We start from the raw sequence: 27,090 nt of genomic DNA, 5'->3' as shown, positions 1-27,090 counted from the left end.
TCAGTTGTAACAAACATACTCTCTGCTTGATAGTGAGGGAGGCTCTGTATAGGAGATTGTGGAGTACAGGGAAACTCACTGTACCATCTGCAAGCCCAAAAATGTATACAACAGAAACAAGACAATGCTTTTTTTTTCTTTAAAAAGAAAATGGACACTGTGTGATAGTGCAAAGCAGGTAAGTACTTGCCCACAGGCATGAGGCTGGAAGTGAACTGGGGAGCCAGGCAGAGGTCAGTACCAGAAGACTCAGGTGTTGGCAGTTATCAGTAACGTCTTTCTCAGGATCCTCTATAACATGGGAGACATTGAGGATAGTTCCCTAAAGTTTTAGGGAAAACTTGAAGTGGATCGATTAGGAAATAATAAGCCAGCACATAACAAATGTAATAAAATTTTATACATCAGGTTCTATCTCTCTAACATTGCAAAAACAAAGAATTTCAGACCAAGAATCATGGGATCAAGAGCAGATGAAGTATCGAGAATGAATTTGGTGTCAAACAGATGGGGCTTTGCTGCGTCCTTTCCCGTTGACCTGATAGCACCAAGTTTCTCACTTTTTTTCACTGAACTTGAAATTAATGGTGAAAAATAGCCTGTTTGTGCTGATGCAACAATTGGAGTCCCTGGAGCCTTGTAAAATGTGCCTGTTCCTGGCCAAGTCAGCACTTGAGAAGAAAGGCATTGTGCTGTGACCTACAGGGGTGACATTAGGAAGGTGACATTCCTTCAGCAGCGCAAAGCACTGTTGCTGCTCTACCTTACGCCTCCAGGGCCACTGTCTGAGCTCACCTGCAGCCACAGAGGTCCTTTGTCATCCTGGCACCTGTCTGCTGCCCAGTCTGAACGCTTTTTCCCATACTACTGAATTCAGCTTTGGAGTAAGGATGGTACAAGAGAGAACTATACACCCAGTGAATGGTCACTAGTGGGGAACAGGTGAATGCCCAGCTCTGCCATCCTTTACTGGAACAGTTCTGAGGCCTCTATCAAAAGTTTCCACCAGGAGTTTTTAGCAGAGCCAAGCCTGGTTACTGGCAGTGGTGACCCACTGATTAACTCACTGTTTACTGGCTTTGCTCTTCTGGGTCTCACTTCCCTCTTCCCTCATGTGGGCTTCCTGGGAGCACCTCTGTTTGAAACTATGTACATTTGAGTCCTTGTCTCAGGACCTGCTTTAGGAATCCCAAAATCCTACTTCATGGTGACTCACCACCATGGCATTTCACATGGTAGCATGCGTGAGGGACAGAGGTGGTCAAGCTCAGCCATTCTTGCTCCTCTTCCTTTCTTCTTTTTCTCTTTTCCTTCTTCTTCCCCTGATTTGTCTAAGGCATCACATGGATTGCAGAGAGATCATTATTTTTGTAAACAACTTCCCTGAAGAATGACTGATATCGCTGCAGATTGGACTTGCACACCTTTAGTGAACCCTCACCACAACTGAGGTAACATATACCCCCAACCTCTCCCGAAGTTTCCTTATATTCCTGTTTTTGTGTTTAACACACGACAACATTTCAAGGGCACAATGAAGGAGATTTGGGGTTACTGTGCTAAGTAAGCCAGCCACAACAGGACAACTCCTGCATGATTCTGTATCTATGAAGTATCTAAAATACTCAAATTCATAGGCACAGAGAATGGAAGAGTGGTTGGGGGATGTAAAATCTGTTGTTCAACAGAAATAAACTTTCAGATACACTGTATGAATTGGTTTTGTTCAGCATAGTGTCTATGGCTCTAATCCTGTAACTTGAAAGGCTCTCATGCTTAAGGTCAAATTTCTGTTCTTGACAGTCAATTCAAGGCAAACTATGAAAATACAGCGTGTTATTTTGAAGATGAGACACCAAGTTGTACCCCTCGTTGCTCTGTTGGCAATGGTCTAGGGGACGGTTGGTCGCTGTGGGCCAAGCCTCACGTGCAGCAGCTGAGACTTCAAGCTCCTGGGAAGTTTGCAGGCCGGAGTGGCAAGCCCACGTCTGATCCAGCCTGTGTGCTTCGTGGGTATTCTCACCAGGGCTTGCAGCCTCATGGCGCATACATTCACTCTACTCCTGCCTGTACTGTTCCTAAACATCCTAGAGGCGGTATCGGGGAGGAAATGAAAGTATCCTCACAGGAAATACCATGAAAGTACATGAGCGGGGCCCGGTGCCGTGGCGCAAGTGGTTAAAGGTCCTCGCCTTGTACGCCCGGGATCCCATATGGGCGCCGGTTCTATCCCAGCAGCCCTGCTTCCCTTCCAGCTCCCTGCCTATGGCCCGGGAAAGCAGTCGAGGACGGCCCAAAGCTTTGGGACCCTGCACCCATGTGGGAGACCCGGAAGAGGCTCCTGGCTTCGGATCGGCATAGTATCGGCCGTTGCGCTCACTTAGGGAGTGAATCATCGGACGGAAGATCTTCTTCTCTGTCTCTCCTCCTCTCTGTATATCCGCCTTTCTAATGAAAAAATAATAAAAATAAATCTTTAAAAAAAAAAAAGAAAGTACATGAGCGAAAAAGGATGAAAAGAAAGAGAAAAATGAATGGTACAAACCAACATTAGATGATTCATGGATTTAAATTTCTAATTTGATTAGTAGGCTTCGATTTGAAAAAGAAACTGAAGAAGTGATTGCATCTCTTTCTTTTTTTATTTATGCAGATTCAAATACTGTTAAGATTTTAGTTTTAACCATATAAATGAATTAACTATTTAAATACTAGTATTAAATACGTACATAAGAAAGTAACAAAGAAAGACCACTACCCTGAAAGTACAATGTTTGCCTCCTAGCTTCCTTTTGCTCAGGTGTAGTTGCAAGTACACCAGATATTTTTATTCATCTTTTTTTAAATGACAATTGAGGATGAATGAGAAGCTAAAATTAACTGCTTCATTAGTATTTAGCATGTAAGATTATTCAAAAATATTAATAAGTAACAAGAATATGCAGCAAAGATTATCCTTTGAGCAATTATCCCTTTATCCTGATCACTAGATTGTGAAGGCAAGCCTATGAATCCATGTGCATCTGGAAGCTTGAATATAACTTGGTCACCTGTTCAAATTAAAAATAGTCTCACACAGTCTTCTTAAATCTATCCTAATTAGGTGCATCTTTACCCATTATAGAAACTGTCTTCTCACATTTTTGGTTTTAATATTATCACCCAACTGTTTTTTCCAAGTATTCAACATACACAAAAATGTATGTATTTATACCTCTGAAAATTTAAAAAAAAAAGTAAAACAAATAATAAGAAAAGAAGTTTATATCTCTGGACTCTTACAAGCTTGCTTGTAGTGTGATATTACCTATGGACTCTGCAGCAGATTCCAAGGGTATATTTATGAAATACTGAATTATATGTTTGTGTCTGAGTGCTTGCTGCATAAATTTACTGTGGCTATTCTCCAGTGTTGAAAAAAAAAAGGATTTTCATCATTTTCAAGAAACCAAATACAAAAAGTGGGATTATTTGTTGATATGCTTATCTGATTCTTTCTAGAACTTCTGCAGTGGTGAGAACACTGATGACAAATCCCATGATGGCTCTGAACCCCTTATTGACAGCATCCGGCCAGCAGAGAATACCACTGGTTCCCTCACCCTTTAGACCTCCAGTTGTGGACAGGTATTCCTCCCCGATGTACTGGTCCAGTCAGAGGAACTAATGGGTGATCATTAAGGTCTGGAATGATATTAACCCCAGTGTGGCTTTACGGTCTACTGTTACTTCGGTGAATCATGGTGCCATAATTCAACTCAAGATACTCTATTTCCAGGAGCCCTAAGTGGTCTGCAGAAACAGAAGAACAATAAACTTCCTTTGGGACTAGGGAGAAGATCTTTCTCTGGTCCTTACTTAGTTCCAACTTTGGATCCCCACTCTCTCTTGCATTGACCATCAGGGTCACTCCAGAGGCTCCGCCCCCAAAAAACCAAACAAACAAAAAAACCAAAAAACTTAGAATAGATAGACAAAGAACAACTAGGAAAGCTTAGAACCAGGAGGAAACAGCTAGCATGGATTCATACATACCTTACTAGGTAGGTCACAAAGATTAGTTACTCCTAACTAAGGTATTGAAGATTTCTCTGTACCCTTCCTAAAACTGTTCTACACCTCAACTGTTGACATATGTCTTGTTAGAGTTATAAGCCAGTTTAAACTATCCTAAACTCTGCCAAGTTCAGCTAAATTATGCTTCAATACTATAAACTGCTAAATACTAAAACGAAAATAGACATGAGACAGCTGAATAGTAATCTATAGCCATTTTAAGGCGTATAGAACCTGGTTGTATATAAACTAAAATTGAAATGTCAATGAAGTAGTCACAGGATGTGGTTAAGAACTTGCATTTTTAAACATATTGGTCACTCAGTACCATGTCAATTAATTCCATAATGTTGTAAATTGTTGTTGATGCTGTGTTGGGGCTCTTAATGGATTGAGATGATATTCTGCCAGCTCTGCCTTCAGACCAGAAATGATCTAACCAAGAAACCGTTGAATTTATCTGGACAATAAGATGCTGGACTCTATGCTTGGTATATGCTTGCAATGAAAGAATCTTGACTGAATTTAAACTGTAATACTGCAACAATGTGGAGGAATCCACCATGGGGGGCAGGGCACAGGGAGAAGGCGTTGGGAGAATCCCAATACCTATGAAACTGTGTCACATAATGCAATGTAATTAATATTTTTTTAAAAGGAAAAGAAAGATACTCTGTTGATCTCACCTTTGAGATAGCTGCCACCACTTGTCCTATGATGCCTGCGTGACCCCCCTCTTTTGACAGATAATGAACAGGCACTCATAATCCAATAGCCATTGTGTAGGTGCCAACATTGGTGTGTCAGACTGCTAGGGCTGCCATAATAAAAGATCACAGCCAAAATATATTAAGTAACAGACATGTATTTCTCGAGTTCTGGAGACTGGAAGTACAAGATGCAGGTGGAAACCTTCTCACAATAACTTTAGATAACTTTCCTCTGTCTACATATGGAGAGAGAGAAAGGGAGAGAGAGATGTAAAATCTCTCCGCTTAAAAGGACATCAGTTCTTTAAGGTTGGAACCCTGTCGTTAGATTTCATTTAACTTTCATCATCTTCGCAAAGGCTCTGTTTCCCATTACAGTCTTTAGATAAAGTGAAATTATAAATATTTCAGTTGCTGGCTGAAGCAGTATTCTATCTTCTCTTTAGAATTTTTGTACTTTCGGAGGTAAATTAGGATCTATTGTGTATTCTTGTTCACGGAATGTGAACAATAAGCTTGGACTTGTAGAGTTGTATGAAGTTGGACAAAATACGCTATCCTCCTATGTAGTCATACTTTTCTCCCAGATGGCAAACCCAGTGGAAGAAAGGCTGTCAAACGAGGAACGCGTATGGCAGAATGTTGGAGGATGGTCTTCATTTGAGGAGATCTAGCTTCGTTAACTGAGTATCTCAAAAGTTTCACTTTCCTTCTTCTGTTTCATTGTCAGCTGGGTCAGTCATTGGTAGATCATTTCCTCCTAAACTTTTTTTATATGTATATATCATATTTCTACTTAACCAACAGAAACTTCAGGAATTTTGAGCTTCATTTTGAGAAATGATAGAATCCTACATACCCACCAGTTTTTGATGTATATGTTCAGCCTAGATGCCTGTGTCCCACATCAGAGTCTTTAAGCTCAGTTCCTGCTAGGGTCCGTGTGATGGGTGTGGAAGACAGGAAGGTGTGAAGAATATTGTTTCATTGTAGGCAGGGCCGCAAGAAACTTCCCGCTGTTTGGCAGGGCCCAGCGGATGTCTCTAGGACCACCTGAATGCAGCTCCGCCTCCCTTTGCATGGACACCAGACAACCTGCTGAGATTTCTGTAATCTATTTAGGCATTGTCTGCCTCTGCAGAGTTAATGCTTAATATAAATGTGAGCTTGGAAGCTGATGTTGCTGATACCGTATTTCGCCAAAAAGCCTTTCGTTATTGCTGTCACGGCTGCCCTCATTGACAGTATGCTGATCAAGGGTGCTAACTCCCCCTTTGATCCTATGCTAATCAAGGGTGTTCTGTCCCCAGGTGTAGTGGGAATCTATTCTTTCCCTCCTTCTTTGATCTTTAGGTCCTACCTTCTGTGATAAATTTCCTCCCTTAGCTGATTCAAGACTAAGCTGTAGAATGAAGACTGTAGTGGGAATGTGTTACTGATTGATATGCACCTTCCATTGAGAACTTCCTAACCACTGCGCCAGGATGGATAACATCCTGCTTTAAGGTGAAACAAATGGCAGAATTATCCTTAGAAACACCCACTTGACCATGACGTAAAGAGTCTGAGCCAGAGTTTGACTGGTTCTGTATAAATAATGCGGACAGCTTTCTCGCATTGTCCACAATGATCATGGAATCCTTGTGGTTCGTCTCTCTCTCTCTCTCTCTCTCTCTCTTTGTGCCTCATCCACGCACCCTTCGCAAGTTCCGAACTCAGCTGGAGCAGGACTCCGGCAAGTTCCTGCTCCAGAACCCCCAATTCCAGCTTGCTGCTAAAGTGGACCCTGGAGGCAGCAGTGATGGCTCAGAAAACTGTCAACCACATGGAAAACTTTGCCACCTTCAGTCCCCTAGCAACAGGCACCTGGGGAATAAATCTGGGGATGGGAGTCCTCTCTTTCTTTCTGCCTTTCAGAAGTTAATTAGTTAGTTAATTAATTAATCTCATTGTGAAAGTATCAGAATTTTGTATAATTCCATCTTCCTATTTTATCTTTTCCCCCTCCCCCCTAGAGACATGCTGCCTTCCACTGTAGTATCCGATCCAAGACAGTTTTGTGTTCCTCCCCAATTTGGATCCTCTGTTCTGCCAAACACAAATATGCCGAGTATGTTGCCGAATCATGTCTACTCAGGTACGAACAACAGATGGCTGGATCGCACCTGTGGGGTCATCGCACCTGTGAATGCCTGCTTCACACTTGGCTCATTTTTCTGCTAGATTTTGGAAGAAGAACTGGGTGCCGGCTCTGCTTGTATTTTCTACAATGCTGCCCAGGTTCAAAATGCGGTACCATCCATGTGTGACCAAGCATAAGTTGTAGAATTCCTCTAAATACAGCCTGTTCATGGATAATATGAGGAGTTGCAATGTTACTGTCTTATCCACACATGATGAGATCAGAGTATGAATGAGTTTGGGACAGTTTCTGTGGAGCCTGTTAGGTCATCCTGGGAACTTGGCTTTTATTTTGACGAAAAAGGGAGACTTCAAGAAAGGAATAGTGTGGTTTAGATTATATTTTTCCAAGAGCAATTTGTCTACTGAGATGGCAACAAACCTGACAGGTTCAATGTTCCCTGGATAAAGTAAGAGGAGTTAACAGCCTATTAAAATAGTGAAAAGGCTCTGACAGTGTGGCCTTGGGTGGCAGTAGTGGGAGCAGTAAAGGATGGCTGGAGTCTAATTACTTCCACAGCAGAAGCGATAGCATCTTTTCAGTTTGGATGCGGACGTTGAAAAGAGGGAAGAGCTTGCTTCAAAAACTGATGGAATAGAGGGCCTGATGGAGGTACTGAGTGTTGCACAGCAAGTTGAGCCACCACATACAACCTGACTAGGAAAGCAGCAGAGAATCTCTACCACCCAATGCGAGACCAAGATGGAATTCCTGGCTCTTGCCTTCAACCTGGCCCAGACCCGGCCCTTGCAGCCACATGGGGAATGAACCAGCCGATGAAAGATATCTCTGTCTCTACAGCTCCACTTTCAGATAAATAAATGCTTAAATGAAACTAATAGTGGAATTAAAAATAAGGATTTTTGAGCAATTTTAAAATTACACATACAATTTATTTTTTATATTTATTTTTAATTTATTTGAAAAATTACATGGAAGAAGGGAGAGACAGAGAGAGGAAGAGATCTTCCATTCACTGCTTCATTGCTTAAATGGTCATAACATCCAGGGCTGGGTCAGACTGAAGTCAGGGACCAGGAGCTTCTTCCAGGTATCCTAGTTGGATATAAGAATCCAAGCACTTGATCATCTTCCACTGCTTTCCCTGGCACATTAAGGAGCAGGATTAAACACATAGCAGTCAGGACTCAAACTAGCACCCATTTGGCATGCTGACCCTGCAGACAGAGGCTTAATGTAATACACTACAACCGTGGCCCCTACAATTCCTTGAAAAAACAAATGTAAATACATCTTACCTACTATGAATATATTTCAAAAGTTTTCTGCATCAAATATAAAGTTGTCTTTTAATTCAACTTTTCCACAGATTTTTTTTGAAATGACCTCATACTAAGGATGTTACCTAAAACTGGAAACTAAGTAATTAAAACTATGGAGTTGTTCTTTCCTGAATTATGCAAAATTGTGGGAAAAGCAGAGTTCTTGGGGAGGAGAGAGATCAGAAGCCCAGTTTGCTCACATTGCACTTGAGGTTCCTAATAGCAGATTAGGAAGACAGCTGAAGCTCAGGCAGGTCTTCCGGAGATACAACTTTGAAAGTCATCAGCATACATGAGACTCGATCATATTATCTTTGGAGTGAGTGCAGAAGATGAGGCAGAATGAGCAAGCTACGGAGTAAACCAGTGGAGGTGGGGATTGGACCATCCTCTACTGCTTTCCCAGGCCATAAGCATGGAGCTGGGTGGGAAGAGGAGCAGCCAGGACAAGAACTGACACCCATATGGGTTCCCAACACTTGCAAGGCAGGGATTTAGCCACTGGGCCCTCACACCAGCCAGAATCCAGTGGTTTGTAGCCCAGGATTATTGACTGTAAGGCAACAGACTAGTAAAATAGTCACATTGCTGAGTCACAGAGCTACTCATGGTGCTGAAGAACCCATTAGTAGCCAATATTTGGAGACATAGAAAGACAGGGACACAGGTCCAGAAGCTTGCCTCATGGCCTAAGAGCTTCAGTCTTACAGAAACCGAGCTACTAACTTAGCAAAACAGAAGCTGACGTGGGGATCTGCTTTAAATATGGGAATATTAGGCAGGGAATGAATTAGCACAGCTCAACTAGCTGGAAGCTTGATGCCACCTACTTGGCAAAGGGAAAAGCCTTAGAATGGGTGTAATGGGTCCAGATTTCAGAGAGTCCAAAAATCTAGGCAATTAATATGCTGCCCTCTGAACCAAGATCTTCCACATACACTTTCTCTACATCATGGGCCGCATGCCATGGTTGGTAGTTTCAGGCATGCCAGTTATCTTGAAGTCACTGCACTATAGAAGCCTTTATGGTTAGAAGAATTTCCAGAGGTCACCTCATCTAGCCCCCTGAATCTTAACAGATACCAAAAGAATTTCATTTTTAAAAAAGACAGTACAGTTTATTTCAAGGTCACTGATTAGGAATTTAATGTGTCATACTATTTTGGTGCTAAGTGAGTATATGAAACAGCTTTTGCCCTTGAGGTGATTATATTCTCTTACTAAGAAGAACAGATTTACACAAGAAAAGATATCAAGCAGATCAACCTGTACCTGGGTATAGCTGTGAGGGTGTGGTTTGTGGTGTTGTCTGTGAAGACAAGTACATATTAGGGGGGGGGGGGAGCTTTAAAATGGTACAGAGGAAGATCTTCCATCTGATGATTCACTCCCCAGGCAGCTGCAACAGCTGAAGCTGAGCCAATCCAAAGCCAGGAGCCTCTTCCAGGTCTCCCACACAGGTGCAGGTTCCCAAAGCTTTGGGCTGTCCTCGACTGCTTTCCCGGGCCACAGGCAGGGAGCTGGAAGGGAAGCGGGGCTGCTGGGATTAGAACCGGTGCCCATATGGGATCCCGGGCGTACAAGGCGAGAACCTTAACCACTGCGCCACCATGCCGGGCCTGTTTCCTTGCATTTTTTAAAAGAATTGCTCAGTGATGGGTTAGAAACACAAAGACAAAAAAAATTAAAACTTATTCTATTGTAGGTGAAAAGCACCAAGGTGGGCTGAAAGTGGAATAGGGGTTCAGAAAAGGGAACAACCAGCACAGCCTCAAGGACCAGGCAAGAATAGAACCATATATAGCTCTTGTTATTGCAAGATGTTTTGGAAGGTTAAGGTGTGCAAAAGGATGGAATTGTTTTCCAACCTTAACAAAAATATTTCTGAAAAAAACAAAGTATTTCACCTCAAATATACTGAAAATTTTACATTGAATACCTTGTGTAACATTACCTTATATAGGGTACAGTACTATGGCTTGGTTGGCTTAATCTTCCCCTTGCAAATACCACCGGGATCCCATATGGGCGCTGGATCATATCCTGGCTGTTCCACTCCCCATTCAGCTGCCTGCCTGTGGCCTGGGAAAGCAGTAGAAGTTGCATCAAAGCCTTGGGTCCTTGCACATTGTGTGGGAGACCTGGAAGAAGTTCCTGGCTCCTGGTTTTGGATTGACTCAGCTCTATCTATCCATTGCAGCCACTTGAGGAAGGAACTGGTGGATGGAAGATCTCTGTCTCTGCTCTCTGTAAATCTTTCTTTTCAATAAAAATTTAAAAAAAAATTTTTTTAATTACCTGATCTATTTAAAGCCTGGTTGCATTACATCAAGCACTACTATTTAAACAAAGTCAACTGATTCTTCCCATGCCAAAAAACTATACTCTGTCACCTCGAAAGCAAATGATGAAGGAAGGCAGACAATGGGAAGGTAATAGTCAAAGAGGCAAAGCTACTAGACAGCTCAGCTCTAAAGAGCTACTCTACAGCGTGGGACTGTAGTTAGCACCAAGTCACTGGGAACTACTGCTCTCTACCTTGGCAAAAGGAAGTTCAGGGGTTTGCTCCCCATGGAAAACAACCAATAAGCTAAGTAGCTTGATCCCATCATTCTGCAACATATACATTCATGAAAGCACCTCATTCTACCCCAAGAATCATTTAAAAAGACAAAGCAGTCAAGAGACATTCACAGCTCATCTATAGAAAGAAATTACCACCAATCAAAAGACCAACAGTTAAAGAAATAAAAAGTAATCTCCCATTTATCAGGCTATCATCAAATTGAACCTAAGAGACAGTGGTAATGATCTGATGCCATTTCTAACACTGTGCCCAGCTGCTGATTGCTTATCAGGTACTCTCTTAAATCATTATATTTTGCCTTAATGTAATCAAATGCGTGTGTTAAATTTGTGGATCCAGATGGATATGTTGTTCTGTTTTTTATTGTTTGTTTTGCTTTGTTTTATTTTCTTAAGGTTGGGGCATTGCACCATCTGAATCTGTAAAGGCCATTGCCAGAAGGAATGAAATGATCCAAAGACATCATACGGCCAGGTAACTTAATAATGCTGGTTGCCTTTTTTATCTAAGTTAAAACAATTATTTCTGTTTACTTCAAAGTCAATGACATATGCATCAAGAGAGAGCCAGATACTCAGAGATCTGCCGTTCAGTCTCCAGGGTCTGCAACAGCTGGGGTCGGTCTCGGCTGAAGCCAGGATGTCTGACTTCCATCCAGACCTCCATGTGGTGGCAGGATCCCAGGTACCAGAGGGTCAGCAGTGTCACTGAGAGTACCCATGCAGGAAACCGGAGCCAAGCATTGTGATACGAGATGCAGATGTCCCAGGTGCTATCCTAACGTCTGTGCCAAACACACTGCCATGTTCTATTTATCTGCTATTCACTCACGTTTTCTTTTATTCATTTGTTTTATAAGTATTTTTGTAGTCAGATCATACTTTATAGGAAGCTTAGGGGCAGAGATGTAGTCAACTCAGAAAGGATACAGGGAATCAGAAAGTTACAGACTATGGTAATGACAGGTCAAAAACTCAAGAAGAAAAAAATCCTGACAAGATTTTTAAAATTCCTTATGGAGAAGATGAGTATGCAGAGGACCCAGAAATTGTAGCATAGAAAGTGTGTGTGTGTGTGTTTCCTGACACAGATTTTCATGAACTTTTTGAATATTCTTGTATGCTGATTTCAAAATTTTCCTATACCAACACCAACTTATGTTTTAATTCAATTTTCTTTTGAAGTACCCTTTTGAATATAACAGCCTAGTAAATGAATCTATGTAACAAGTGAGCACATACATACAGATTATATACAGAAAGCATTTCAGGTAGATCACAAAAAGAAACATATACACAGGCTGGCAAAGGATAAAAGTGAGATTACAAACCATCCCACAAAGCTAATGGTGGCAGTAGTCTAAAGATGACACTTGTTTGACAGTTTCCCAATTCAATGAATGGTGATTCTTCTGAAATTCATCTTGGCATTTCCGACTTTAATTTTGTCTTACTTCGAAGAACACCACCAGAGCCCAGACAACCATATTCAATGTAACAGTGGCCTTCTGCTGCAGTGATTAGAAAAATATAACAGAAATGACTTCCAAGTGGCCCAAGGTGACAAAAGCCATACGGTCAGTTTTCCCATCACTGGAAGCTAAGGGTGCAGTGATGACCGATAATCCATCTGAAGGAACCAGAGTAACCCTCTGGTACAGCAGCTAAGAGCTTACTTCCCAGAGGAGCTAGTTGGAGTCTCAGCCCCTCTGCTTCAGATGGAGCTTCCTTCGACTGCACACCGTGAGAAGCAGCAGCAATGTCTCACGTCCTTGGTTGCCTGTGGTCCATGTGCAAGAGTCAAACTGAGTTCGGGGTTCCTGGCTCTGGCCCAGCCCAGTCATTGCCACTGTGGGTATTTGAAGAGTGAACCAGGAGAAGGAAGACTTCATCTCTCTTTCTCTCATTTTGATTTTCAAATAAAATGAAAACAAACACATTTTTAAAAACTATTGAAAATGAAATAAGCAAAGCCACCAGGAAGTCTTTCCCTTCTCACCTCTCTTAGCTTCCTGTATGGATTCACAAATGTTGAGACTTGGGTTGATGGGTTCTCTTGTTTGAGTTCCACTCAAATTGGACTCCAAAGTTTTGACTCTCTTCCCAGGGTTTCAGTTTCTTTGAAGGTTAATATCTGGCAAGATACTGATCTGTGCTATTACCTCATCTTCCTAAACTGGTCCTATTGAATATTATGTTCCTCTTCTCTTTTTTTAATCTATCTATTTATTTTTTAATTTTTTTACAGTATTATTTCCTAGGCACAAACATTTCCCCTTTCACCCTTCCCAAACCTGTCTCAACATGTTTTCCCCCATTGAAGCTTATGATCTAAAGATGAGTCTTGAACTTCTGTGGTGAGATTCAGCTAAACACCTCGCCTTCAGATCTAACTCCAAACTCTCCTTGACTTTATGGAGATTCATGTTTTCACTGATCAAACTTCAAATAAATAATGTGAGGATGAGCAAAAAAACAGAGGTGCTGTCTTAGGGAAGGCAAGAGGCCATGAAAATAGTATTTGTGGGCCTGGAGCAATAGCTCAATTGGCCGAACCTCCCTCTTCAATTGCCAGGATCTTATATGGGTGCCTATTCGTATATCCCAGGTGCTCCATTTCCCATCCAGTTTTCTGCTTGTGGACTGGGAAAGCAGTAAAGGATGGCCCAAAACCCTGGGACCTGCAGCCTCATCGGAGCCCCAGAAGAGACTCCTGACTTTGTATCAACTCAGCTCTGGTCTTTGCAGCTACTTGAAAGGTCTTTCTGTCTCTCCTTCTCTCTATAGATCTGCCTTTCCAATAAAAATAAATCTTCTGAAACATGTTGTTTTGGTTTTAGGACAGAAATGGAAATGTACGCTATTTACCAGCAAAGAAGAATGGAAAAAGTCAGTCCCAAGGGACTAGCGGGCCTAGGCATACCATTGCTATATGGTCCCAGTATTCCTGCTGGCCTGGCGACTTATCACGGCAGAAGCATGCTCCCTGCCAGCGACCTGCATTTTCACAGAAGCGCCTTCAGAAATCTTCCAGAAAACTCCATGCTGATGGCAACTGGGCCACACTTTATCGACAGTTGGGGACAGAAATGCCGTCGCCTCCGAAGAGGCACAGGGAATCAGAAGGTTCTAGACAACGTTCCTGAGACTTCCACAACTCAGGCAGAAGAAAAAGTCCTGGGCCAGACACATGCAATCCCATACGAAGAGGCTGAATATGCCAAGAGCCCCGAGACAGAAGCACACCCCCACCGGAAGTCAGGCGAGACCCAGGAAAGGCCGCTGAGTGCACTCCCCAGTGCCTGTGGAGAGCTGGAGCCCGCTCACAGGAATCCCTGGCAGTCTCACGCCGGTCTTGTGGAAGCCAAGGCCTGGGAACCGGTGCAAAAGAAGACTTCGGAACAGCTCTTTGCAGCCTGTGGGGAAAGGAATGAGGTGTGCGCTGCAGGTTCTCCTGCAGCTCCGCCAGGTGGGTGTCCAGGGGCTTTGGCAGGCCTGTGTAACCACGGACAGCAATACCTGCTCTCACTTAGGGAACTGTAACCATCGTGCCCCTTTCTGCCCTTCTTTCTTTTTTATCCTGCTCGGCATGACCTCTCATGAAGGCACTTTATTATATCAGATCTAATAAGCTATATGCATGAGACTAGTCTGCTTAATGCTTATTAAGAAAAATTTTCAACCAAGGCTTAGAAGGTAACTATGAAGTAGTATAATTGCCAGAATTTTTAATTTGAGTTGCTGTGAATTTCTTTCTTGCTTAGAGTATGGATTCTCACTCCCCTGTATTTAAGTGTGAATGAGGGGAGCCCCGGAGGGGAGGGGGGTAGCAACAGTTATCTGTTAATATTCCTTACTGTTGTGTATATTTAGGCCTGAAAGAGTGAACCTACAACACACACACACACACACACACACACACACACGGCAGAATATGCTAGAGCTCCTTTAGGTAAACTGTTGTAAAGAATGGAAATGTAGCAGGATGTGTTTTTTAGCCACCATAGCTTCCGCCTCCCCACAAAGTGTTAATTTGCTGTCTTGATCTCAGTGTACCAAAACTTTGGTCTCCCCCACAGAACTCGGGATTATTACTGTGGAATGTGGTAGTATTAATCTGGAGGATGAAATCCACAGTGATGTTGAAGTCTGGGAGAAGATGGCATAAATCTAGAAATTCTTTGCTCACTTACCATAATACTTGTTTTAAATAGCCTTTCACAGGAGGGAAAAACAAACAAACAAACAAAAACATGAAGTAGCTAAGCTGTTAAGAAATTCTTCCTAGGAACACCAAATCTCTTAGAGGATTACCAAATGGGTCTCAGGACCTTACTGTGGGGACAGAATATTAGACAACTAACGTAATTACACATCAACCTGCACTCCAAGCTTCCCTTCGAAATTTTATGTCACAACACAATCTTCTTTCAATTTTAAAGGGACCCATGCACCGGTTGCAAGCAGAGAGCATCTGTGTTTGGATGCAGACATTCAGAAATGGACAGTGGATGATGTGCACAACTTTATCAGCGGCCTTCCTGGTTGCTCAGACTATGCTCAGGTGATTCCGGATTTTGGTCTTTTCATGTATGCATGCATATTTTTCCGTGGTTCATTAGTATGATGAAATGCCAGAGGCAGGCTAACTTTGTCAAGAAAAGAGATCTGTTTACCTCATATATTTAGAGGTTCAAGGTCATGGTTCTGGCATGGGCTCAGCGCTTTGGAGGGCCCTCTTGGCTGAGTCACAGCAGGGCGGATTGCAATGTTGCAAACAGCACATTTGGGAGGAAGAATCTCATTTGGAAAAAAAAAAAAAAAAGCGGCACAGTGACCCTAGGGCCAAGCTCAGGCTTTCAAAACAGAATTCGCTCCAGGAGGACAGCATCTCCAAGCCCAGGACCTCTCCCTACCTTGCTGTTCTAAGCCCCTGTATCACCACACTGGGTCCATCCAGGCTCCAAACATGTGAACCTGGGGTGCTGGGGGACAGACAGCAATATCCAACTGGAGCAGTTGTGGCCAGTTTGAATTGTGTGGACTGCAAGATGAGTTGGTCAGATTTGCATTTTGCCTCCACACATGATTCCGCCTCATTTTCACTGTTTATGTCACAGATGTCTCTGACTGGTGGAGCTTGGGTCACAAACTCCGTGTCATCAGGAGAGACAGGGAAAGCCAGAGTGTCCAGCTTCAGCTTCTGCCCCAGTAAGAGTCCCGAGAAGTGGGATTGCTCCCTACATCAGATGGCAGTTCAGAGGCTACACGCCAAAAAGAATGAGGAATGTCCATTATATTCCCTGCTCATCCACAAAGCAAACAATTTTGGAGCCCAGGCTTATGTTTCACAAGTTTCCGGCTATTCCTTAAGTAATGGGAAGGCCTACTTCACTCTTAATAGAACTGAAAAGTAGAACATTAACTCTTTTAAATTCCTTCTTTATGTTAGAGCGTATATCAAAATATACACACACATAATCCAATCATAGGTAACATGATGAGCATTAAAACAGTTGGAAAGAAAACTAGTTTCACTCATATGGGAAAGTGGGTGACAAAAATCACAGATTGGTAACTTTTTGAGGTTTATGTCACTGATTTTCATGCACATAATTTTTTTGAGTGATTTACTAACACAATTCTGAGCAACAAAGCACTTGCCAAATATGGCCTCATTAGCTTCGATTTACATATTAAGCACAAAGCAGCAAAAGTATTTTGTGATTTAACTATATCCTCATTAGCTGATTTCTGCAGAACTCAATTTATACGAAGTGTTTTCCTATGTTTTATGTAGGAAGTGTTGAAGAATTCAATTTTTAAGAAGTGTTTCATGTAGCACTTTGAGTCCTTTTTCTTCTTCCTTTCTCTGTTTTATATTTTTTAGTTCTATTTATGGAACTTACGGGAAAACAGTATCAAGTAGTAACGAAAAGTATGGCTTTTGAAACCAGAAGCACAAAATCAAGTCCTAGTTTTTCCATTTTTTTGTGTGTAATCTGAGACAAGTCACTTCTCTTCTCCAAGCCTCAGTGTTTCCTCTGCAAACTAGGGGTAACTGTGACCACTCGTTTTCAAGGGATGGTTCTAAGATGGCGTGGCACCTGGGAAGTGTGCAATAAGTGATCATTTCATCATTACCTCATTATGTTCTATGACAGCAGAACTCAAATTACTTAGGAAGAAAATTATGTTCCTTCGGTTATTCATATTTTTTGTGTCTTTTTTCATAACCTGATAAACAGAGGTGTTCTACTTTCTCCTATCAGTGGGTATAACATTATTATTCTATTAGCACTCATTATTTATTTTTAAAATGTGTCCATACCACTATCAAGTGCCAAACCAACTACTAGCTGCAGAGAAGTTGCTAAGTTCTGATAACAGAGACTAAGAGTCCCTGGTATAATAAGCATGCGACTGTTCATTTCTGGGGACATTGAGTGTATTTCAATTTTTGTTTTATCAGCCAATGACTCGTAGTCATAAAACTGCAGTTTATAATCACTGCTCTCATGATAAATAATGTTATAGGCATTTTCTGCTTATCATCGCAAATGTCCCGCCAAGAGGCTACTGACTCATCATCTCTTAGATGTCAGTACCACTATGCCACTCCAGCTAGAACTATTTATTTCCAGATCTTTCTCAGATGTCTTTAGGATAAGGTCTGGTTTTTGTTTCCCTGTTAATGTCTATTTCCTACAAGCTCTTACAGGTTATATCAACTGCCAGGTGCCACTACTGTGCTGTGCACACCCACTGCTCTTCTGCACAGAAATGAGGAGAACACCCTAATACAATGGAGAGCTCTGGTCGTAACAATTCCAAAGCAGCAAACCTCTTTTTATTTTAAATAGTTTTATATTAAGTTTTACTTATTTGAAGGACAGGATGGTGACTCTCTTCTGGTGGCAAGGACATGCTAAGTGTGTGCAGCATAACAAGCTGCACATAAATTCTCTGAACTTGCTCTCATCAAAGTAGGCTGCCAGACCAGAGGGGGTCCTTCAAAGAGCAAAGCAGGGCTGAGCAGAGAAGAACCCCATGCCAGGTTTTCTCACAGAGTTGAGGCAAATTAACTTCTAAATTAGAGACACATGACAGGGATATTTCAACATAGAGAGACAGACATGGAAGCCAAGACAGCTGCTGAAATGACAAGAAAACCCAGACAGACCTCAAGGTGGCCAGAGAAGCAGGAGGCATCGAAGGTGACCTTGAAGCAGAGTGCAGTGAGGCCACCCAGGAGTACACAGCTGCGTGAAGGCCAAAGAAGAGCAGTATCCATGCAGGGGCAGTCAGAAATGCCACAGGCAGCCAGAACCTGAAACCAGGACAAGCAAAAACTGCCCACATTTGGTGCACCGAGGGCCCCATGTGTCTGGGGAGAGCAGGTTTAATGCCAATGATGGGGGCAGAGCTCAGATGCACTGTGATGCAAGAGCAACCGGAAGGTGAGACCAGGAAGCCAAGGGGCATCTGTACCCATGGTAGGAAATGTGACTGTGAGAGGAAAGAGAGGCCTGAGGCAGGAGCTGGCATTTGTGCTTTCATTATTCTTGTCTCTTTCCTGCTGGTGAACTGCAGTGGGGAAGAGTTGGCCCAAGAGGAGAGACTGAAGAAAAGTAGCAGCGTCGCCTGTCAAGTGAGATCCCCAAGTGGGAGGGAAGAAGGATCCTTCTTCTTTGTATCAGGACTGTGGGAGAAAAATAGAAGAGTTTAGGTTCATTGTTCAGAATGAGAGAGAATTCTTTTCTAATAGTTTCTATTGCTTTGCTTGTTTTCATTATAAAGTAGGAAGCTATACAATGTGCTGAACATGGAGGAGGACTTCATAGGGTCTAAAGCTGAGGAGGGGCAGAAAGCTCACTGGTGAACATAGAATTATTTCGCAAGCTCAAGTTGGAATTCACAAATTATGTTTTGCCATCTGATCATTTTATCAAAATGTCTGTATCTACCTCTTGATCTGCTCACAGCCTCCATCCACTGGCAGGCTTCCTGGATTCTGGAAGGAAGGCTGGCATGGTCACATCCACCATGACTGAGTCGGAACGAACAGACTGCTACAAAGATGCACTAGGGACAGTGCTTGACCATGTCACCATGTACACAGAACACACCACACCGATAGACGGGAGGAGCAGCACTTGTCTGGCAGTTTCGCCCACACACTTCCACTTAGTGGTTGATTCTCCCATGATTGTTTAGTTTGCACGTTCTGCCATATACAAGCTACTGCACTTGGGTATGTTGGTAAAGAAGACAGGGATCTGGCCTCAAATAATAATGATTCCAGGTTGGGCTTGAGTTGTGTAAACAGAGCATTGCATGTCACTCCAAGGGTTACTAAGGAGCACCAACCACATACTACTGGGAGCACAGAGAAGAGAACAACTAAATACAAAGTCACAACTGGATGAGGTTAACACCATTCTGTGTTTCACAAGGTGTTTAAAGATCATGCGATTGATGGAGAGACGTTGCCACTGCTCACAGAGGAGCATCTTCGAGGCACTATGGGACTGAAGCTAGGACCAGCATTAAAAATTCAGTCGCAGGTATGTTGAATCGATGTAATGAAAGCTGTATGCCTGATGATATGCTTAAGAGAAAAAAGTTAACTTTGCCCTTGTGTAATATAAGGAATATTTATTTAACCTCTTTCATAAACTTTTCTTCTGTGTATTTAGGGACTTGATGAAAATAGAAGAACTTGGAAGCGTGGGACAAGCTGGAAGTCCATACTCCTAGGCAGAATTGGGAATGCACTAGGCAATGGGACAGCTCTGCGCCAGCCAAATGAGGGAAGGCTCTGTGGTACAGTGGGTTATGCTGCTATTTTTAGCTTGCAGCATCCTGTATCAGAGTGACAATTGAGGTGCTGGTTATTCCACTTTCTAACAAGTTCCCTTACCAATGTGTCACATAGGAGACCATGTCAGAGTTCTGGGAACCTGGTTTCAGCCTGGCCTGGCCTTGGCCATTGTGGCACTTTGGGGAGTGAACCGAAGAATGGTGCCACCCCAAGTTCAATACCCATCATTCTGCATTTCAAATAAAACCAACTAAATAACAAAACAGGAAAACCATATGAAACTCAACTGGTAGCATGTGCCAATTCCTAATGTCATTAAATACAGCATTAGAAAGAGATGCACAGTAATGTTCCATTTTAGAGTATTTTCACTAGGTGTTATGGATCTATTCTATTTCAGATATAATAAATGTAATCTCAAGAACAGAGGTAATACTGTATAATAACATTAATCTCATTAGGTAAGAACAGATGAGTTCTGAATATTTCAGTTTTCAATGTAATTTATTTCATTAAATGAGCTCATTTATATATATTTAAAAGGTTTATTTGTTCAATTTGAAAGGCAGAGTCACAGATAGAGTGAGGGAGAGGCAAAAGCAGAGGTCTTCTATCTGCTGGTTCACTCCCCAATTAGCCACAGTGACCAGGATCGTGTCAGACAGAAGCCAGGAGCTTCTTCCAGGTCTCCTAAGTGGGTGGTAGGGGCCCAGCACATTAGTAGGAATATGAATTGGACATGAAGCAGCTAGGACTCAAACTAGTATCCATATGAGATGCCAGTGTTGCAGGCAGTGGCTTTACCTACCACATCCCAACACCAGCTCTTATTTTTCAGTAGTGGTCACTTAAACAAATCTATTGCAAACTCTAAACATCTAATAATTAGGCTCACATACTGGAAGGACTCACTGCAGCATAGTGCTTCACCCCACCTTCCTGCTCCACTCTGGTCTAAATCCAGCAACTCTCACTGGGTCACCACCTAAGCCCTCTAATTGTGCCCCCTGCTTCTGCCCTATACCACCAGACTCTACACACAAACCAATAACAGATAATCTCACTAATCCATGGAACCGTTCGTGTGTCTCTTCTGCTCAAACCCCTGCAATAGCTCCCCATCTCCTTCAGAGTCAAAATCAAAGTCCTGTGTCATTTAGACACCTATCTACCCTGTACCACCCTCTCCTCAATGCCTTGGCCTCTGTTTCTCTCCAGCTTGCTGACTCTTATCTCACTCAGCCCTAGCTGCTCCCTAAGCACTCTGGGATTGCTCTTTCTGTGGTCCTTCCCACTGCTAAGATGCTCTTCTGGCCATGACCTCATGTTCTGGTTCCTGATCGTTTTCATCACTGCTCAACCACACCTTCTCCGTGGAGCTTGCTCTGATCACCCTATTCAATGTGCAGCTCCCAGGCACACTCCCAATAACCATTTTCATGCTCTTTCTTTGCTCCCATAACACTAATCACCTTCAAGCATGCATTGTAATTTAGCTGTTTGTTGTATTCATTGTATATTGTTGATTTCTCCCATCCCAACTAGAATATAAACTCCATGAGAAAAAAAAAATTATTTACTTATTTTTATTTTTGCCATTATTCTGGGCCCTTTTTTCCATCTTTTTAAAAGAGATGTTTACTTTTATTGGAAAGGCAAATTTACAGAGAGAAGGAGAGACCAGGGAGAAAGATCTTCCATCCACCGGTTCATTCTCCAAGTGGCTGCAATGGCCAGAGCTGAGCCAATCCAAAGCTAGGAGCCAGGGGCTTCTTTGGGATCTCCAACACAAGGTGTAGGGTCCCAAGGCTTTGGCCCATTCTCTATTGCTTTCCCAGGCCACAGGCAGGGAACTGGATGGGAAATAGAGCAGCCAGGACACAAACTGGCACTCATATGGGATCCTGGCACTTGCAAGGCAAGGATTTAGCTGCTGAGCAGTCACCCCGGGCCCAAGAATCTTTTTTATGTATTAAAGTTGGATGATGTGCCCTCAGAACCTCCAGTACTCTTAATAGGTCAACAATTATTTGTTGGACACATAAACTTTCTAAAATTGAACCCAAGATGTCACAACTAATTCATCCTAGAACTTAAACAGGATTGCATCTAATTACAATGAATATTCATGCCAGGAACTGAGATTTCACAATGTCCTTCCAAATCCACTTATACTTGTCCCAAATGTTTAACATAGAGTTCTTCATTTTTAATGTGAATAATTCCATTTAAATTTTTTTCCAATTTTGCATTTTGAAATAAGTTTATCACAGATAGGTTGCAAAGACGTTATAAAAAATTCACCTACTTTTCCCTAATATGAATATTGACACAATATGATGTTCATTTTTTAAAAGATTTATTTCTTTTCATTGGAAAGGCAGATTGATATAGAGGAGAGACAGAGAGAAAGATCTTGCATCTGCTGATTCATTCCCCAAAATGCGGCAACAGCCAGAACAGAGCTGATCTGAAGCCAGGGCAAGGAGCTTCTTCCAGGACTCCCATGTGGGTGCAGAGGTCCAAGGACTTGGGCCGTCCTCTGCTGTTTTAACCAGGCCATAAGCAGGGAGCTGGATCGAAAGTGGAGCAGCCTGAGCCCATATGGGTTCCCAATGTGGCAGGTAGAGGATTAGCCTGAAACACCACCACACCAGCCCCTGTAATGTTCATTTTCAGATTTTTTGTTTGCTAATTTAGTGAGAACCTTGCCTCATAGCATACATATGCTATATCTTGTGTTTTTTCATGAAATGAAATTGTCTTCGTTTTGTCATTCATTTTTGCTGTACTCATTCTCCATACATGTGTCTCCACAATCCCAATTGAGAGATATGTCCTGGGTTCAATGTGCCAATACAACAACACAGGACTCCCCAAGGAGCTGGGGGAAGGTCCAGTAAGTGGGCAGTGATAGAGTCCTTGGGGCTGGGAATTTCCAAGATTCAAGTCAAAGTAGGAACTGGAAGTCTCTGAAAAACACCTGGGAATTCCAGAAAGTGAACAGATGAGAGTTCAACCTTGGATAGATAACAAGGTCTCCAAGGTGGGACTGACGGCAAGTTACACTGTAGCCAGTGTGGCCGATAAGAAGGAAACTTTGAGTAGGCGCTGGCACTGCTGTTAGTTTGCCAGTTGGGATGTGTGCATTCCACAGCAGTGTGCCTGGTGTGAGTCCTGGATCCTCTACAGCCAATCACAGCTTCTTGCAAATGTGCATCTTGGGAGGTAGTAGATAATGGCTTGAACAGATTGGTCCTTGGCATCTTCATGGGAGACCCAGATTCACTTCTGGTCCATCCAGATATGGGTTTTGCAGGTGGTAGAGCAGTGAACCAACAGGTGAGTGTTCCCTCTCTCTATCTCTGCCTTTTGAAAAAAAAGAAAGAAAGAAGAAAAACAAGGTTTTTTTTTTTTTTAAGATGGAAGACAACTACCCTCTGGAACAAAAATTTAGAATGTGGATTTGAACTGGGTATGCAGGGAAAGGACAAAAGAAGGAAATGTTTTAGAATGTGAGACCTCTGAAATAAACATACTATCAGAATGGATGTAGCTTGGGATTTAAGCTTTGATAATGTAGCCTGGGTGCCACCCAGGGTCACATTTATAGCATGGACAACTAAAGCCCAATACTTGGTGTTGGGGCACCATGTCTCAGAGCAGCCTTGTCTATGTCTTGCCAGTCCTGTGCTAAGATGGCCTGAATATTTCTAGCTTTGAGGTGAGCAATTTCCACAGTGGTTTAGACCATGATCAATTCTAGCTTCCTGCTAGTGCATACACTAGGAGGCAGCAAGTGATGGCACAAGTACATGTGTACCTGCCATGGGATGTCCATACCGAGTTCCTAGCTCCTGGGTTAGGCCTAGAGCAGTCCTTTCTGTTGTAAGCATGTGGGCGATAAATCAGTAGATGGACAATGTCTATCTCTCTGCCTTTCAAATTAAATAATTAGCTAATTTTGAAAAATAATTTTAGCCACAGCCTGGACAAGATTGCTTGACTGTTGGTAAGGGTGTGGTGGGACATACTGTGGTGGGATGTCCTTTGATGGGACCAGTGGAGAAGAGAGCAGTGGGATGGACTCAGGGACATCACTCTGGAGTACAGGTGCACAACAGTAGAGCAGGGAAAGGCCATGGGAGAGTGAGTGCCACCTTGTACTGAGACCTACAGCAGCAAACATTGTGTGGTTTTGAGCTTATGACATGCTCACCACTTCCTAGAACTGAGACGCCCAGAGTCCTCAGAGATGCTGCATGCCTGCAATCACCTCAGCCTCCCCCCACCTCTCTGTCCTGTTTAACCACAGGTTATGGAAGGATCCTGGAGACCTAATTATGCCAACTGTTTTATCTTCAAAGGTATCTCAGTATGTGGGAAGTCTGTTCTACAAGAAAAGTCTTTCTCTTCCTGCCCATGCAAGACAAGCACTTGATCACCTAGCAGACCCATCTCCTCTTCTGGGTTTTAACTCCTGGAGTGATAAATTGAGCATTTCCTGTCCCCAAGAAGTGTCAGCTCCTAAAGGGACGGAGCAAGAAGATATGAGAAATTAAAAGCCACCAAGGAGAAGCAGCAGCCCAGATTGTGTAAGGATTTCCTGAAGCCAGACCTAAGACAAGTGGCCAGAAGGCTCAGGGTGGAAGGCTGGCCTTCTTGGAGTTGTCTGAGAGGGCACTTTGACCAACAGGCTTCCCACTGGGCAAAGGGACTCCAGGACCCAGGGGCTGTGTAAGCAAATGCCAGTGAGAGAGAGAATTTAAAACAGCAAGGAAGTAATGTTGTGAAACTGAAAGAGCCTTTGTTGAAATAACAGCTGCTCCTCAGCCTTCCTTTGCTCATTTCCCACCCCCAACCCTCAAAGAGACAAAGACTGGGATCAGAAGAAGACAGAAGAGGAAAAAGAGAAGAACCATGCAAAGGATGGGAGGAGCTGACCTCAACATCTTATTCTAACAGCTTAATGCAGGCCTGGCTGTGGAGTTCCCAATTTGGCCATAACTTTAGGACCAGTTGTTTTTTGTTTGTTTGTTTCTAAAATGCAACTGTGGTTGGCCTGGCAGTTATCTGACCATTAGATGAGAAGTTATAGTACCCATCTGGAACTCCACCCCAGGGGCAGGGAAGAGTTATCTCTATCATGCAGGCCAGGCGTCAACTGGCCAGCAGGGAGGAGAGCAGGGAAAGTGGCTTCCTGTTTGTGTCCCATGGTGTCCCAAGCTGCACCACAGTGACTGACGGGTGTCTCTAGAAAGGTAACAATAAGACATAGCAATTTGCTCAGGGGGAGGCCTGGCTAATGGGGATGTTGTGAAGATGTCTTACCATATACCCTCCTGCTTGAGAATTTGAATTTGCAACCATGAAAATAATCTTTTCTGTTTTTTCAAAATGTCACATTTGAAATGAGCTATCTGTAGTAGGTAACTTGTAAGCTGTTTGTCCTGGCATTCACCCTCCCTGTGAGTGGGGAGTCCTTTCTGGAGAAGAAAACATAGGGCTACCAGAGATCTGGCAGCAGGGGTCTCCGTGCCAGAACCCCCTGATGCCCTCTTGGTATCAGTTGCTCCTGGGAAAGATGTGGGGAGAGCCCCACATGCCCAAACCTGGCCATGGATGTTTTGAGGGCTGTTGATACCCAGATGAGTGAAAGTGCTATGACTGCCCACAGGACACCCTGTGCCAGAGCCCCACCCAGCCAGAAACCCTGGGAGATAATGCAGGAGGGCTGTTGTCAGCCCAAGTTTTAGAGTTATTTGACTTACAGCAGTGAAAATGAAAACAAATAAAGGATGTTTAGTAAGCACAAGCAGTGTGTTCACTGCCATTTGCTCTCGGATTTGGAGTCATTTCCCGTGTCTCTCCCTCTCTCCTTTCTAGAGGTGCCCCATCTCCCCGTTCTCTCCTGAGAGGTACTTTCCTCTTCTTCCTTCATCTTTCCCTATTCAACAGGACACTTCGCAGATAAAACTTTGTCTGCCACTCATTCCAGGCTTCTTATTTCTATACCAAGATGAGGAAAGAACCCACCAAGCTTTTCTGATAACATTTTCTCCCTGGTGTCCAATGCGGGACTTGAAAAAGAGTTCTTAGACTGGAGCCATGTGGCCAACTCACAAGGGCTCTTCAAACTCTAAATGGACCTGCGTGTGAAACCTTGCATGAGACCAACGTCTGTCACAGCAACTTGGATCCCATGCCTCAAGGGGTCTCTTTACCCAAACAATGCCCCATTTCAGTAGAAGACATTATCGCCCTTTACCCCTACAGAACTAGAATGTGAGAGTTCAAGAGGGGGCTCTGAGACCTTCTAGGCTTGCTAAAATCTTGGCCACACCTTCAAGTGGGTGGCAAAAGAATTGCCCATCTATTTCCTAGCTGGTTAAGAGAAGCTTTTACCTGTAGGTTCCCACCCAGACAAGGAGTCAAGGAATGCTTAAAATCCCAAGACCTCCTCAAACCTTTGCTATATCTCCCTCTCTCCTTTCAAAAGGCACCCCACCTCTTCTTTCCACATCCACATGGTCACTTTGCAAATAAGGCTTCTCTGTCCACAATTGTGGGTAAAAAGTTGTTTCCCCCATAAACTACACTCATTTCATTTATTTCACTTTCTTTCATTGTTACTGTGGAGTCAACAGATTTTTTTTTCATGAAATAAAACTTTTACATCATCAAGTGCAGTAGTGAGTTCAGTCTCTTGTCTCTTTTGCTGAGAAAGATGTTATATGGAGACAATACCTCCTAAATCTCAAGGTTTTCTTTCCTTTGTGCAAAGTTTCTTTATTTATTTAACTGAAAGAGTGATGGAGAGAGAGAGGTAGATAGAAAGAGACCTTAGATCCTCTGGTTCACTCTCCAGATGGCCATAACAGCCTGGGTTGCACCAGGCCATAGTCAGAAGCCAGGAATTCCATCCTAGTCTCCCCACCTGGGTGCCAGGCATCCGAGTATTTTAACCACTTTTTTGCTCCCTCTCAGGCATGTTAACAGGAAGCTGGATCAAAAGTAGAATAGCCAGACTTGAATCAGTACTCCAATATGAGATGTTAGCATCATAAATGATGGCTCAAACTATTGTGCCCCAACACTGACTCAGACTTTACTAGTTTTGTATAATAACTATACCTAATGAGTAATAATATAACAATAAGTTATTGAATACCAAGGATCAAAATTTTTACAAAAGATAATTTAAAGAACACTTTACTTTTTCTTCCTCCCTTGTTGTTCATTCAACTCCCCAGTGAACTGGAGAATTATCTTGTCACGTGACCTATCACCAACTATTATTCCCACAAAATTCTGATAGTGGTACATTTGGAAGGGTGGAAAGACATATGCAAGTTCATGAATGCTGGAGGGTTTAGGGGCAGTAAAAAGAAAACCTGAATGTTTTTAGTGGCAAAGGTAGAATGTGATTTAAACTGTATGGTGACTTTT

At 42.9% G+C, this 27,090-nt stretch overlaps 1 protein-coding gene across 2 annotated transcripts; it reads left to right on the top strand.

Annotated features, from left to right (window-relative positions):
• Nucleotides 1-3,526: 3,526 nt before the first annotated feature.
• SAMD7 (sterile alpha motif domain containing 7) lies at nt 3,527-25,456 on the top strand. 2 transcript variants are annotated; one of them, XM_041002887.1, is made up of 7 exons: nt 3,527-3,627; nt 6,782-6,903; nt 11,214-11,292; nt 13,658-14,286; nt 15,260-15,381; nt 19,274-19,384; nt 24,009-25,456. In XM_041002887.1, exons 1-7 carry the CDS (start codon nt 3,527-3,529, stop codon nt 24,201-24,203), a joined length of 1,359 nt encoding a protein of 452 aa, XP_040858821.1. In that variant the 3' UTR covers nt 24,204-25,456. The 2 variants fall into 2 exon arrangements, 1 of the variants encoding a protein (XP_040858821.1); XR_005886105.1 differs by lacking the exons at nt 3,527-3,627; nt 6,782-6,903; nt 11,214-11,292; ... (1 more) ...; nt 15,260-15,381; nt 19,274-19,384 and adding an exon at nt 22,769-22,983 and having other exon boundaries at nt 24,009-24,091.
• The last annotated feature ends 1,634 nt before the right edge of the window (nt 25,457-27,090 follow it).

The sequence above is a fragment of the Ochotona curzoniae genome, unplaced genomic scaffold (assembly GCF_017591425.1).
Source record: "Ochotona curzoniae isolate NIBS_2020 unplaced genomic scaffold, NIBS_Ocur_1.0 scaffold_2587, whole genome shotgun sequence".
Taxonomy (NCBI): domain Eukaryota; kingdom Metazoa; phylum Chordata; class Mammalia; order Lagomorpha; family Ochotonidae; genus Ochotona; species Ochotona curzoniae.
This window is presented reverse-complemented; position numbering and strand designations above follow the sequence as displayed.